At 35.4% G+C, this 16,761-nt stretch overlaps 1 protein-coding gene across 2 annotated transcripts; it reads left to right on the forward strand.

The window, feature by feature from the left end:
• Positions 1-4,259: 4,259 nt before the first annotated feature.
• On the forward strand, positions 4,260-8,771 carry LOC107799038 (ACT domain-containing protein ACR8). 2 transcript variants are annotated; one of them, XM_016622113.2, is made up of 8 exons: positions 4,261-4,541; positions 4,778-4,874; positions 5,358-5,403; positions 5,834-5,948; positions 6,091-6,158; positions 6,370-6,936; positions 7,029-7,133; positions 7,374-8,771. In XM_016622113.2, exons 3-8 carry the CDS (start codon positions 5,362-5,364, stop codon positions 7,734-7,736), a joined length of 1,260 nt encoding a protein of 419 aa, XP_016477599.1. In that variant the 5' UTR covers positions 4,261-4,541; positions 4,778-4,874; positions 5,358-5,361; the 3' UTR covers positions 7,737-8,771. The 2 variants fall into 2 exon arrangements, with proteins under 2 accessions (XP_016477591.1, XP_016477599.1); XM_016622105.2 differs by lacking the exon at positions 4,778-4,874 and having other exon boundaries at positions 4,260-4,541.
• The last annotated feature ends 7,990 nt before the right edge of the window (positions 8,772-16,761 follow it).

Raw genomic sequence — 16,761 nt, forward strand, 5'->3', positions numbered from 1 at the left:
TGAGAAAAGAACGTGGTTGCACGAAAATGTTTAAGGTAATGCTCGTGAAGTTGTATCCCATGACAAAATTGAATACTAGTATATAAAAGTATACCACAATTTTAATGATAACGGGCGACAAAAGCATACAAAGATATAATAGGGGCGTCCATAGCTTAGATTTAGGGCGATAGTGCGCACCACAAATACAATAAGAAACACGATCTTAATCGATACGTCAAAACAGAAACATAGTACTAATAACATCTCTAATCTTTGAGATAATCGCGATCTTTTCCATATAATAACGTCAATCAAAGACCGTAAAGTTATATATACTGATAGTATAAAAGTATTATATTATTAATATAATTTAATATTATAACGAGTAACATATCATTTAATATTGATTAACAATAAATACTTATCAAGTAAATTTATATACAATTATATTTCAGGTGACCTGATTAGTATAAATATTTTTTGTATTATCAGGATATCTAACTTAAACTCATAGAATATAATATATCATGGGACATGCAAATTTCACACTGACCACATTATTTAGTCAATGAAATGAATTAAGACTTTTTATCAAGTGTAACGGCAATACAGTAATGGCATGAATCATAGTGTAAGAATTATAATAAATAAACTGTAACGAAATTTTAATAGGGAATAAATGAATATTCACAGGGAATTTCAAAAGTCAAAGCAAAACAAAATTAAAAAGAAAAAGAAAAAGAAAAAAACGACCGAAAACCGTGACAACGCAAAAGTCAAATAAGAGCGGTTCTGTGACGTGCTTAATGCCATAATTTCGGCAAATGTCGTTAATTAATATGTAAACCATGTTAATAATAGGGCCGCTGTAGGGCGGGCATATGCCTTAGGCCCTCAATTTTGAGGGCCCCAAATTTAAAAAGAATATGTTATGTGTTTATTTTTTTTTCTTAAATATTTAAGCATTTTATGAATTTATTATTGAATTTGATGTGACGGTTAACCGATGGAAAAGTCCTCCCAAGTAAAGTAAACATATTTTTAGGATTTTCTTAAACATGATATTACTTTCGTTTTGCATTTTTTATATTGTGGTTATTAAAGCATAATAGTCACTCTAATATTGATGGCTTAGACTTATATTTCGAATTAAAAGTGTTAAGAAAAGTAATACAGGTAGCATATAATACTCTAATCGATATACTTAATTGTATAAAAAGATTTGATTCTTTTTTCAAATGCCTAACAATTGCCTCAACGGAAAAAAAAATTTTAAAATAAAAATATATAAAATCTTACATAAGATCAATAACGTTTCAAGAATGATTAAATCGGTTAGCTATATTATCAATTACTAAAGAAATCGATTATAAAAATTTGGGCCTCTAATTGTAATTGCACTTTAGGCCCCCAAGTATGTCGAGCCGCCCCTGTGTTAACTGTTAATTACCTCCCCCAATTTCCCTAATCATTTTTTCAACAAAATCGAATAGCTGAAAATGAAAATAATAAAGGTTTTTTTTTCTTCTTCTTCTTTTTTTTTTTTTTTTTACCGAAAATGAAATTTAGAATATGATGGTTGTGTTCCACGTCAATCTAAAGTATATATACTTTGCCCTTTGACAGTTCATTAGATTCTAATTGAGTGGAGAGCAAGTAAAGTTCCCCATTTTAACTAGTCACAATTTCAAAAATTCATAAACTTTCACAAATTTTTTTATGTTCAGACATTCTTTTAATCTTGAACTTAACTATTCTCCTTCGGAAGACTGAACTCGTGACTTTTAGTTAAAAATTATTAGTCATGTTGTGTGACACAATTTATAAGTCAACATCAACATGTCCATTTTGATGTAATTTTTCATGTCCAATTTTCAATTAGATCAAGGAGGTGAAGCAAGATTAGTCGTGGCATGTGACAAGTCATGTACTCAAATGATTGTTCAATTATTCGAAATTACTTAGTAACTTTTTTAAACAGAAAAGTCAGTTAACTATTTCTATGTCACTCATAAGATCATTCGACCAGATTTCTCAAACTTTCGGTGACCAAAAATCTATTTTACCCTTTAAATTATCAACCGTTATCTTTTTAAATACTTTTTAAATATTATAATTTTTTCTGTTTTACTCTATATTATGGACATATGTATAAAATAAATAAATTTATAGAAAAAATAGTTTTGCGAGGCATATACACTATTGAAGCAAAATAATTGAACAAAGTTTTCAAACATATATAAGGTATATTCTTTTCTGTGTTCAATTTCATTTCATGTAACTTAATTTCTTCAGTAACAGAGATAAACAAACAGTTTCAAATCCCCTTTTCAGAACTCTCTCTCTCTCTCTCTCTTTCTATATATATATATATATATATATATGTGTGTGTGTGTGTGTGTGTACAGAGAAAAGGAGGTGATGGTATTTTTCTCTCTAGCAACAAATCAAAGAACTCTTCTGTTTCATTTCCTCCCACATACGCGCACTTATTATAGAAAATACTGTAGTATTTCTTTTTCCTAAATACTCCTCTCCGCATAAGAGCGCTTTTTAAATTGGTAAATAATCATAATTAAAACATAAATAAATAGGGAAATATTGTTTTTTGGATTTATGTAGTGAGCGTTTGGACATAAGAATTGTAAAATTCTAAAAAAAGTAAAATTAATTTTTAAGTGAAAATGATATTTAAAAATTAGAGTTTTGTTTGGACATGAATATAATTTTGGGTTGTTTTTGAATTTTTGTGAGTGATCTGAATGAAAATTTTGAAAAACAATTTTTTGAAATTTTTAAAATTTTCGAAAAATTTCAAAACTCATCTTCAAGTGAAAATTTGAAATTTTATGGTCAAAAACTGATTTCGAAAAAAAGTAAAAAAAATAAAATAAAGTGAAAAAATTCTTATGTCCAAACGGGCTCTTGGATAAGACAATTGTAATTGTGCTGCTAATTTTATAGTGAATTTGGCCTAATTTGTCAAACACTACTGAAACTAATTCAATCTCTTCACCACTCTATTTAAACTATTATCTAACTAGTATTAAGGTACGCACATTGTGCATGTAGTAATTTTTTAAAATTATATAAATATTATATTAAAATATATATTTGAGTTATAAAATAAGAGCTTAAACATCTAAAACTAATGATAGAATAATTGATCACAATAAAAAAATATTAAAATAATTTACTCGTATTAATAATTTTAATAATAACAACAAAAATTCAAGAATTTATTTGCACGATTGATAATAAAAAGGAAATAAAAGATTTTAAAGGATATATTCCATGTATGTAATATAAAAGATAATTATTTAAAATTGAGGGGTATTTATAATATACCTTATATATGTTTGAAAACTTTGTTCAATTATTTTGCTTCAATAGTGTATATGCCTCGCAAAACTATTTTTTCTATAAATTTATTTATTTTATACATATGTCCATAATATAGAGTAAAACAGAAAAAATTATAATATTTAAAAAGTATTTAAAAAGATAACGGTTGATAATTTAAAGGGTAAAATAAATTTTTGGTCACCGAAAGTTTGAGAAATCTGGTCGAATGATCTTATGAGTGACATAGAAATAGTTAACTGACTTTTCTGTTTAAAAAAGTTACTAAGTAATTTCGAATAATTGAACAATCATTTGAGTACATGACTTGTCACATGCCACGACTAATCTTGCTTCACCTCCTTGATCTAATTGAAAATTGGACATGAAAAATTACATCAAAATGGACATGTTGATGTTGACTTATAAATTGTGTCACACAACATGACTAATAATTTTTAACAATTGTCTTATCCAAGAGCCCGTTTGGACATAAGAATTTTTTCACTTTATTTTATTTTTTTTACTTTTTTTCGAAATCAGTTTTTGACCATAAAATTTCAAATTTTCACTTGAAGATGAGTTTTGAAATTTTTCGAAAATTTTAAAAATTTCAAAAAATTGTTTTTCAAAATTTTCATTCAGATCACTCACAAAAATTCAAAAACAACCCAAAATTATATTCATGTCCAAACAAAACTCTAATTTTTAAATATCATTTTCACTTAAAAATTAATTTTACTTTTTTTAGAATTTTACAATTCTTATGTCCAAACGCTCACTACATAAATCCAAAAAACAATATTTCCCTATTTATTTATGTTTTAATTATGATTATTTACCAATTTAAAAAGCGCTCTTATGCGGAGAGGAGTATTTAGGAAAAAGAAATACTACAGTATTTTCTATAATAAGTGCGCGTATGTGGGAGGAAATGAAACAGAAGAGTTCTTTGATTTGTTGCTAGAGAGAAAAATACCATCACCTCCTTTTCTCTGTACACACACACACACACACACATATATATATATATATATATATATAGAAAGAGAGAGAGAGAGAGAGAGTTCTGAAAAGGGGATTTGAAACTGTTTGTTTATCTCTGTTACTGAAGAAATTAAGTTACATGAAATGAAATTGAACACAGAAAAGAATATGGAATGGCCTACGGTTTTGGATGAATATGAAAAACTTGTTTTTCGTATGACTACTCCCAGGTATTTATATCCCCTTCGTTATTTTTTACCTGTATTTTTCTCCAATTTATTCATGTTTTGCTCAAATTATGCAAGTTTTCATTTTTTCTTTTGGAAAAGTTTCTCTCGGAAATTTCGTTGATTTTGTTAGAATTTTTTCAGAAGTTTCATCAGTAAGATTATATCTCAATTTATGCGATGTTATTTGACTCGACACAGTTGTTAAGAAAAACAATTAAAACTTGTTTCTAGAACAGGTCATAAAGGGAGCCTTGGAGCAACAATTCATGTGGCCTATAGGCTATAGGTCATAGGTTCGAGCCGTGGAAGCAGCCACTAATGCTTGTTTTTAGGGTAGGTTGTCAATATTACACCCCTTTGGGTGCGGCCCTTCCCGAGCCCTGCTGGACGCTTTGTACACAGGGCTGCCCTGTTACTAGAACATGTCAATATTTTGTGTTGCTATAAACCAATCTCATTAAAGCTAAAATAGAAATTTTAAAGTTAAATTGTTCTGAAAATATAAGAGGTATCATTTTCTAGCACAGAAACATCATCACATAAATTGGGATACAGGGAGTACTTAAGGGCAGCCCGATGCACTAAGCCCCGCTATGCGCGTGGTCCAAATTTTATAATGTATTTCAGAATGCTTTAAAAAGGCAGCCCGGTGCACTAAGCTCCTGTGAAGGGCCGAAGTACAAGGGTCTATTGTACGCAGCCTTACCTTGCATTTCTGCAAGAGGCTGAGTACTTAATAACCCAAATTTCAAAATTTGCAATATATATTTCTAGTTAGTGTTTTTATCTGATTCGTCTTTGTTAATTCTGCTGCAGAGTCATGATCGACAATGCTGGTTGTTCAAATGGCACCTGCATTATGGTAAGCCACCTCTGTTGTAGTCCTTGAATTTTTTAGTTAGTCAATTAACTATGCCTCAAGCCGCCGGACTTTGGTATAGTGGTAAGAAGCACATGATGTGTGGTTAACGGATCGAACGCTGTCATGTACAAAAGTCTGTATTTCAGTGGAAAAGGGTAGAGGGATGGGCCCATTATCCACCCTCGAGAACTTTTCCTTTTTGTAAAAAAAAAAAATTAACTATGCTTTGATCTTGAATTAGTTGAGGTTGCCTGTATAATACAATTGTCAAGTTAGCACACCCTTTCTTTAATCGGGATCTAGAACCAGCTATACTTTACAAAGTACATAGTTGGAGTTCAATTTTGAGTCAGAATGTCTGTAAACTATACTGAAATTCGTTTTAACTAGTCTTTAATCGTTTCAGTTCTGATGTCGTGATCATTTACAGATTGATAGTGCGAGGAAACATGGAATTCTTCTTGAAGCAGTTCAAGTTCTCACGGATCTCAATCTTTCAATAAAGAAAGCTTACATCTCTTGCGATGGTCAATGGTTTATGGACGGTGAGTGCAATTTATTAAACCTTTTGGCTGCGCATGTTAGTAAATTTGGCATACATTAGCTGCTTAATTGCCTTTAGTTATAGGCTCAAGAAAATTTCCAGTAACTTGTGTTGATATCTACTGTATTCTTTGTGATCTGCAGTTTTTCACGTTACTGACTTGGATGGTAACAAGTTAACGGACAAAAGTGTCATCAGTTACATCAAACAGGTATTTATATAGTTGTAATTTGAACAGTAATTGCATTATATTAAATTTTTGCGACATGTATGTGGGTACTTGGTGGAGATTTTTCAAAATATACTAAAAATTACTCGTACTGAAATACTTGCCTATAAGCATATCGGTTCAACATAGATTATGAAGATACTTGAATATGATTCTTTAGGCTAAATTTAAACTTTTTGCTATTGTTGAACAGTCACTTGGGAGAACCTATTATGCAAGTTCGAAAAGTTATGATGGCTTGACAGCTCTGGAATTAACTGGCACCGATCGTATTGGCCTTTTATCTGAGGCTTTTGCTGTACTATCAGATTTACAGTGCAACGTTGTTGAAGCTAAAGTGTGGACTCACAATGGTCGAATTGCCTCCCTGATATATGTAAAGGAAAGCGATACAGGATTCCCCGTTGAGGATTCCCAGAAGATTGACAGAATCGAAGTGCGTCTAAGGAATGTGCTTAAGGGGGATAATGATATTCGTAGCGCTAACACATCAGTGTCTATGGCTGTCACACATACAGAAAGAAGACTTCACCAAATGATGTATGCGGACCGTGATTATGAAAGAAAGCCAGTGATTAGGACTAGCAATGACGCCCCGATAGTATCGGTGATGAACTGCTTGGAAAAGGGTTATTCCGTGGTAAATATTCAGTGCAAAGATCGAACTAAGCTTTTATTTGATCTTGTTTGCACGTTAACAGACATGCAGTATGACGTGTTCCATGCCACAGCTAATACAGCTACGGATAGGGCATACTTGGTATATATTCCTTTAACCGAATTGTCTTGCTTTTTTAATTCATGTTGGATGAATGTACATTATCTCAACTTTTGTTACAATCTTTGCCTCAGGAATTCTTTACTAGGCATACGGATGGAACCCCAATTAGTTCGGATGCTGAAAAGCAACGTGTTATTCTATGTCTACGAGCTGCAATTGAAAGAAGAACATCTGAGGTATTGTGCTCCTCCATTTTCACTCTGTGAAAACAAACATTCAATTATACATTTCCTAAAGAGTGTTTAGAATAAAAAAATGTATCAATGTCTAGAGTCAACAGGTTCAGAATGGATGTGATCTATTATATCTACACATTTAAATCATTTTTATATATGATAAGTACTTCGAGGCAAAAGTAGTGAACTCGCCTCTGTTTAGGATGTGCTTCTAACATAGTACTCCAATTCTGATCTCAGGGAGTGAGGCTTGAGCTAAGCACTGGAGACAAACAAGGATTATTGGCCAATGTAACGAGAACTTTCCGAGAAAATGGCCTAAATGTGACAAGGGCTGAGATATCAACCACAGGGGAATCGGCTCTAAATATGTTCTACGTAACAGATGCAAGGGGGAATCCAGCCGATTCAAATATCATTGAGGCTGTTAGGCAAAAGATTGGATGGAGTGACTTGAAAGTGAAGGAATTTCCATTGATCAATCATCAAAAGGTTGATACAGACGAGCCGACAGCTGGTGTAGGTGGGGCTATGTTGCTGTCACTTGGTAGCATATTTAGAAGGAATCTGTACAACTTGGGGTTGATCAATTCATATTCTTGAAGCAAGAAGAATAAATCTTATCATACCAACTTACCAAAAAGAAGATTGCGAGAAGTTCATATTTCTCGGAATTCACACAATGGAAGTCTCAAAGGACACCTAATTTCAGCACAACTTGGGGGTTGATCAAGTTATATTATTGAAGCAAGAAGAATGAATCTTCTCATGCCAACTTACAAAAAGAGAATGCGAGAAGTTCATATTCCTCCGAGTTCACATTATGGAAGTCTCAAAGGACAACTAATTTCGGTGGCCTGTGTACATAGCTTAAAGATTACTGTAAAGTCATTAGTTGTTTTAATAGTAGGCGGATGGTAATCGAGGCCACTTTTTGCCTACCATAGCGATAGCTAGGAACAGTTAGAATTTGAAACATAGAGCAGGAGACAAAAGCAATGTAACATAAATGTTGTTTGGCCAGGGATGGGTGTACAACAACAACGACTCAATTCCAAGCAACTCGACACATGAATCTTCACTGTCTACGTGCTCCTTTTAACCAAGCAGTGGATGGGTATGCAACAACAACTCCCCCGTCTGGAGAAAGTTGGGGTTGGCAACATGAATTTTCACTGTCTATGTCGCTTCATTGAAGCAGATAGTGGACGGTATTGCAAGAACAATGCTTCAATCCCAAACAAGCTGGGGTCTTCTACATGGATATTTACTGTCTATGTCGTTCCATTTAAGCAGGCAGTGGATCGGTAATGCAACAACGCTTCAATCTCAAGCAACTTGGGCTCAGCTACATAAATTTTCACTGTCCATGTCGTTCTATACAGCAATGCCTCAATCTCAAGCAACTTGGGGCCGGCTATATAAATATTTATTGTTCATGTCGTTTCATTTAAGCTGGTGGAGAATGGTTATGTGGTGACAAAATTTGTTTGGTGGAGCAGAGGCAGGGGCACAAACAGTGATATACTAGAAAGGTTAGGCTGTAGACAGAGAAGTTGGTTTCAGACACTACATTTGTATATAACTGCTAATTTTATATGCTGCCTTTAATGTTTGACTTCATTTAGATGCTTCTAATTGCCTTTCTTGATGTTATCCATTTTGGTCTGAGAGGAAGAATCTAGTATATATTTTATTTTGTGAAATTCAATGTACTGTGTACTGATTGCAATCAAATTTTTTTTTTTTGGTCAACAAGATACTATATTAACTAGTTAAGGTTGGTTACAAAAGGTTGAGGTGTGACATTGTCATCCCCCAGAAATAAAGTGTAGTCTATTGCTACATTAGTACTATTACATTCCCTTATTTTCCTTTTCAAAATAGTTCCTAGGATGTCTGCCCATAGTATTTCATTGACAAACACCGGAGGAACTACCAAAACGTTAGTGCCCACTTCTGCCTGCTTCCTTTCCCTCGCTAATGCATCAGCCACCCTATTTGCCTCTCTGTAGACATGCTTTACTGGTGGATGCCCCAGTGCTGCTAGCATTGACCTGCATTCATAAACCATAGCATCATAAATCAAGTGGTCTTTGTTAATGATATGGATTACCTCTGCTGAGTATAAGTTTACTTCCAATGGAGTGAAGTTGTTCGATGTTGTCAGCTTTAGACCTTGCATAAAAACTGTTAGTTCTGCATGGGTTGGGTGGTATTAGCATTTGTAATTTTTCCCTTAAAACCCATTACCCAGTCCCCATTGTTATTCCTCACCACCCCTCCCATGCCACATGTGTTACCCTTTAGGAGGCTTGCACCATCTGTATTTAGCTTATAAGATCCTCTCCTTGGTGGTTCCTATTTGACACTAATCACTTGTTCAGGGCTTTTAGTTGAGCCTCCACCAGCTACATGGAGGAACTCAATTTCCTTAGCTATAGTGTGGCTGTAGAGGATAGCCTCTTTTCTCTTGTTGCAGCAGTTATTGTTTCTAGTTAGCCAGATTTGTCAAAGACAGAAGGGAAGCAATTGCCCCCATGTTAGGAAATTATTGAATTTCTGCTGGTTTACCGTATGAAAGATGGATTCTCATTGGTGGTGGGCTGCAACAATTTTGTATATACATACACTACTGCTATTTTGCAAAAAGAGAGGGCCTCCCAGAAAGGCTTGGCATTATCACATCTGAGGAAGATGTGGCATATGGTTTCTTCCTCTTTATTGCAGAAAAAACAAAAGGGATTTAAGTTAATCCCCCTTGAGTGTAGGTGTTGGCTAGTAGGGAATCTACCATGAACCACAAGCCACAAGAAGAACTTGATTTTATTGGGGAGCTTTTGGTTCCAGATCCATGTGAATTGTTTCCTATTATTATTATTATTTTCCTGTTGGGTTTCTGGCCTTCAATAAGGGAGTAGGCAGTCTTGGTAGAGAAGGCTTCATTCCAAGTTAAGTTCCAGACCGACCTGTCCATTTTGCCAGAGTTGGGATGGATGATAGTATTATGGATGGTGGTCACTGCATTATCAGTCAAAGTGAAGGATTGGTTATTGTCACGATCCAATTTATCTTTCCGTTGGGTATCGTGATGGCACCTAGTCTTAGGGACTAGGTAAGCCTTATAATTATAATTCAAACCATTTTTTTTTATAATCGAAACGAACAACAGAAATAATTATAACACCTTCCCAAGACTGGTAATATTGAGTCACTAACTCTAATTGAATACATGCAATGATCTCAAAGATCGAATATACAATACTGTTCGAATAAGAGTTGACAGTACAATAAAATGGAAAGACTCCAAGGAACTGCGATGACCAAGCAGCTCTACCTTTAATCCTTGCGATCAACACACTAACTCTGCCCGAGTCCGATATCTCTAATATCTGGCTCTGCACAAAAATGTACAGAAGTGTAGTATGAGTACACCACAGTCGGTACCCAATAAGTATCAAGACTAACCTCAGTGGAGTAGTGACGAGGTACAGTCAAGACACTCACTAGTCAAATAACATGTGCCATACTAAAATAATCGAAAACAAATAGCAGTGATAGCAACAATAATCCACTTGTGCTATAAACAGTAAGGTAGCAAGAACACCATAATTATTACTCAGACGAATAAGAAACACAAGAACAACCAATTAAATAAGTCTTTCACATATAATCTCTTCATATAAATACCCTCCAAATATATTTCTTCAAATAAGCATCCTTCGAATATAAAACTCTTCCAAATAAATATCTCATATCATAATCATAAAATACGGTTCTCGACCCCCTTTTATATTCTCACGGCACCTCGTGCCCATATCTCTAATCACAACCGCACAAACAACTCCCGTGCCAAATATTTCAATACATAAGATCCGCATGATTAATTTATTTTCAATAAAGTAAGATTACAATTATTTTTAAACCAAGTAAGAATTCAACAAAGAAATGAGCTTATTTTAGAAATAGTTTGAGTAAAGAAAAATGATATTTCAATTTAAATAAAACATCAGATAATCTATTGCTTCGGATGTAAAACTTATTAGTTTAAAACATAATAGTAACTTCTTTTATTTAAAATAACTCAGTCATCAAAAATCGGTAAAAATCAGGAATATAACTCTCCAGAGTCTCGTACTAAAAAGCCCAAGTCAACACAATACAACAAAGAATACAAATACATAATAAAATTAAATAATACATCACGGCAGATCACAAGGATTGACCTATTACGGAAATACAAAATAACCAAAGACAAGTGCAACCATAGAGAGATGTCAACAAAAGGGCACTCCCGAGATACCGTCTCGTAGTCCCAAAAGTAAATGCTCAACAGGGGATCTCTCGAGGTACCGCCTCGTTGTCCCAAAAGTAAATATGCAAGACATGGGGATCTCCCGAGGTACCGCCTCGTAGTCCCAAAGTAAATATGCAACAACAACAATTCCCCCATGCTATCACAATTCAATTCCCGACATAGCTCACCTTGTCTCGCCACGTGCGCAATAATAAAGTAAATGCCCGCCTTGTCTCGCCACACGCGCATAATAATATTCTCACATTATCTCGCCACATGTGCAAACCCACATATATATAGCCCGCCTTGTCATGCCGCATGTGCATAAATCAATAGTAATAATAGCACGACAGAAACCTCGTGCAAACACCCGAACAAAACTTTCCAACAATATAACGTGCCAATATCACATCTCATAAATTGTACCTCAAGTGCTCAAATATTATAATATATCACACATTTGCACATCAAGTGCTCAAATATTATAATTTATCACAGATTGCACATCAAGTGCTCAAATATTATAATTTATCACATATTGCACATCAAGTGTTCAAATATTACAACTCGCTACCAAATTCAACAATACATTATTTTCCACAATAAGAAGCCCATGGCTCGACCATAATGTGCACAAAATCTTAACAAATATATCCGGGAGTGAACAACTCAACAAAATAATATTTCACATAAAAATCAAGGTGGCAATCACACCAAATCATCATATAAAAATAAATCCAACAAAACAAGGATTTATGCAAGACAATTAAAGGATTTAATAAGTGCCAATAATTTCCAATTTAATACAAAAATGGGGTCTAAGGATCTTAACCAATATAATTTGCACATATAAACCAAGTACGTACTCGTCACATCGCGTACATGGTTTTCAATTACACAAATTGCACATTAGACTCAATGCCTAAGAGGAATTTCCCCATCTCAAGGTTAGGCAAGATACTTACTCTTTTGAAGTTATGCCGATATTCCAAAATCGCCTTCTTGCTTGAATTGTCCTCCGGACAGCTCAAATCTATCCAAATTAATTGTATAACTTCATTAAAATTCATCGGAAATAATTGTCGACTTAAAAGTTTATTCTAAAAGGTCAACAAAAGTCAACGCGGGGCCCGCCTCTCGAAAACCCGACATAAGTTTCACGAAATCCAAACACCCATTCCGATACGAGTTCAACCATACCAATTTTATCAAATTCCAACAATAAATCTTCCTCCAAATCTTGAATTTTCGTTTTTGGAAGATTTTTCAAAAATCTTGATTTCTTCCATTTAAATCCGAATTAAACGATGAATATAACCATATATTCATGAAATATATTCACTTTAGGGTATAGAACACTTACCCCAGTCGAAGTCGTGAAAAAATTCTCAAAATCGCCCAAAAACCGAGCTCCAAAAATCCCAATCGAAAATGAAGAAATGACAGATTTTCAATCCTTAAATTTCTGCCCAGGTTCGCATTTGCAGACAAAAACTTCGCATTTGCGAATGAATAGTACCTCCCATTGTCACGACCCAAACTAACCCCTGTCGTGATGGCACCTATAGTGGAACTAGGCAAGCCGACTCATTTTCAAATCAAACCGATATTTTTCATTCCAAAGATAATTTCAATGTTATTTCACATAAAAACCTCCGTAAAGGATTTCCCAATCAAAAATAAAAGTGAGGAAGGAAAAACCCGACATCGGGGTGTCACTAGTCATGAGCATCTACTACAACCTGTCTAACAATATCAAGGCTAACTCAGCCTGGAAAATAGCTAAATACAACTAGAGGAAGACAAGAGGGAGAAGAGCAGGGGCTGCGATCGCCAAACATCTACCTTGCTATCTCCAAGAAAATCTGCAACCAAAACAATCAATAACCCCAACTATTTTTATGTCAAAAATGGCCAAAAGACCCGTTTATAGAGCCTCTAACGTTTTCAAGCATCACAGGTAGCGCGGGGCACTGCCTGTGGCACTATTTCTAGTACCCTTAAATATCCCAGCGCCAGGGCTAGCGCCCCACGCTACCCTGGGCGCTCGCGGCGACGGAAAATCTTTTCCGATACGAAAATGGGCATAACTCTCTCATACGATGTCCGAATTCGACGATTCTTTTTTGCATGGCTCCGAAATTTCAATATGGATATAATTATTCAATAAAATATTAATTTGGAACTAATTTTCTTAATGTGATACTACTTATTCTCGAAGAAACGACGTCGGAACATTCTACATTCGATACCGAAAAACCTGCAACCCAAAATTGATGATTCACACAAGTCAAAGTACATCATACGGAGCTACTCATGCCCTCAAACAATCGAGCGAAGTACAAATGTCCAAAACGACCGGTCGGGTCGTTACACCCATGAACAGAGTTCGCAATTGTGACTGAACAATGTTTTTGCAATTGTGATAAATGGTTCGCAATTGCGAATGAGAAGTACCTCACCAGAAACCAGCAAACTCAAACTTCTCCGAAATGATCCGAAACCACCCTGAAACTTATCCGTAACCTCCCGGACACAAACCATATATGAATTTCAATTATAAAACATGCTACGGACCTACTCGTTCACTCAAAACACTGAAAAGAGGCCGTCTTGACCATGGTCAAACTCCCAAATTTCTTAACTTTACTAGTCTCTCAACCAATGATCCAAAAATACACCCAAGCCCCTCGGGACACGTTAAATCATACCAACTAATCCTAAAACATCATACGAACTTAGTCGAAACTTCAAATTATATCGAACAATGCTAGAACTACGAATCATACCCCAATTCAAACTAAATGAAACTAAGAAATTCAAACTTCTACATTCAATGCCGAAACCTATCAAATCACGTCTGATTGACCTCAAATTTTGCACACAAGTTATAAATGACATAACGGACCTATAAAAATTTTCAGAACTGGATTTCGACCCCGATATCAAAAAGTCAACTCCCCAGTCAAACTTCCCAAAAATTTCATTTTCGCCATTTCAAGCCAAATTCCATTACGGACTTCTAAAAAAAATTTTGGACACGCTCCTACGTCCAAAATCACAATACGGAGCTATTGAAATCATCAGAATTCGAATCCGAGGTTGTTTACACATAAGTCAAATTTCTGGTTAACTCTTTTTATTTAAGCTTCAAAAATGAGAATTGTTCTTTTAATTAAATTCTCAATCTTCCGAAAATCAAAATCGACCATACCCCCGGGTCATAATACATATTACGAAGTTGCTCGAGACCTTAAGTGACTGAACGAGGCGTTAATTCTTAAAACGACAAGTCGGGTCGTTATATTTTCCCCCTCTTATACATACGTTCGTCCTCGAACATGCCAAGAATTATTCCGATGACATTAGATTACTGAGTGCATTATTTCACACACACTCACGGGTAATTCTACGTCACCGTAAATTTAACAGGGGTCCGACAATATCATCTCAGTGGAGATTATTTCTTTTATTCACACTTATAAGCTTTAAAGCCAATTCCTTACACACCAAACAAATTTTAAATTCCTCATATCAACACACGGTATTAGTCTCAACCGGCTGTAGAAAATCGTGCCTACGCACACATCATACTTATGTCACATAATCACATCTCTGGTCATAATAGCTGTTTATAATTAATTTCAGCATCCTCAATTAAACTCATCTTAACCAAAATCTCATGTCTAATTTTTCACAACACTGACGGCAACACGCGAGGCATGAAGACCTCATAATTACTTACTCGGATTAACGAGTCACATTTAACATCATCTGTGCACTCACCTCGTAGGCTAAAACTCAATGTATACAGCACGAATATGGGAAAATATGCACAGAAAAATATATAAGAATTATCAAATAAGCCTAAAAGGCATGACTCTCTATTAATACTATAGTACAAATTAAATTTCACAAGGGAGAATTTAAACTCAAAAAAAATTTCACCACAAGGACCTCGTCCTAACATAACTTTCACCGCGACTCGTAGCCCACTTTAAATATTTCACCTCATATAAAAATGCGAGGATCTCGTCCTCAATTTCAAATCACAAGTATTTTGCACATTGTACCAACTGAATTTGTTTTTCAATTTCCCTTCTTTCTTCTTTTCAATACATTCCGTAAATAATTTTCACAACACATAATGACCCCCCCATACCAATAGGGCATAAAATTCATAACATTGAGACTAATTATTCCAAAATCACATCAAAACCCATAATAGTGAGTAATATAAAGTCACTTTTGGACGTATAGCCCTCAATGGTGTACAAAATAAAAATGATAGACACGGGATAACATATTCAAATTTTCCAACAAGGATAAATATATAAGTGGTTCAAAAAATTATGAAGCTCACTCATAAGTGGAGCATAATAGGAGGACTCGCCTCGATATCCAGAACCGAATCGAATTAAGGAGAATTATCCTTTTATAACAAATCGGGATCGTACCTGTAATGACACCATTTTGTGTAGCGGCCTCAACCAATTCGTAGCAATTATATCAACGGGCTGGGTCTCCCCCTCTTGGGCGCCCTCTACTCACTCGAATGCCCCGTTATGATACATTTGTCAAGAGTCTAGGACAATCTCTCACCTTGTGGCTGGTATCTCCACACTCGAAGAAACCTCTCTGCTTACGTGGCTGTGGAAACTGTGCGGTATGGGTACTTTGAGATCTATGGGCACCTGGGACACCGTGCGAAGCCTAGAGTGCAAACTGAATTGGCTGACCCACAAAACCTCTACCATGCCATACCCTGCTTCCAAAATATGGACTAGTAGATCTCTCTGGTCTAGGAGGCCTCCTAGCCTCCCTGTCCTATCTCTCTTTACCCCACATGTCCTCTCTCTCCTGGTACTACATGCACTCAAATCGGTAGGCGATCCTACCACCTGCTGAAATGGAACATCTGACTCCAACTCCCGAGCCATGCTGAACCGAATATCACATCTTATCCCCTCAATGAATCTACAGACTTGCTTTCTAACTGTAGCGACCAAAATAGGTGCATGTCTGTCCAAATCACAGAATCTAACAGCATACTCTGATACTGACATAGTTCCCTGGCGCAACTGCTCAAACTCTGCGCGCCATGCGTCCTGAAAGGACTGAGGAACAAACTCTCTCAGGAACATCTCCGAAAACTGAGCCCATGAAAGTGAAGCTACATCGGCCGGGCTACCCAACTCGTACGTCCGCCACCACTCATATGCCGCTCCCTTAAGCTAGAACGTAGTAAAAGCAGCTCCATTCATCTCCACAATAACCATAGTGTGGAGGATGAGATGGCACTCCTCTAGAAAGCCATGTGCACCCTCTGAA

This window comes from Nicotiana tabacum, chromosome 15 (genome assembly GCF_000715075.1).
Source record: "Nicotiana tabacum cultivar K326 chromosome 15, ASM71507v2, whole genome shotgun sequence".
Classification (NCBI taxonomy): domain Eukaryota; kingdom Viridiplantae; phylum Streptophyta; class Magnoliopsida; order Solanales; family Solanaceae; genus Nicotiana; species Nicotiana tabacum.

Coding starts and splice junctions, on each gene's coding strand:
- LOC107799038 (XM_016622105.2), top strand. CDS start 4,456: ATGAAATTGAACACAGAAAAGAATATGGAATGGCCTACGGTTTTGGAT. Junction 5,949..6,090: donor TGGTCAATGGTTTATGGACG/GTGAGTGCAATT, acceptor TGTGATCTGCAG/TTTTTCACGTTACTGACTTG. Junction 6,937..7,028: donor CTACGGATAGGGCATACTTG/GTATATATTCCT, acceptor TCTTTGCCTCAG/GAATTCTTTACTAGGCATAC.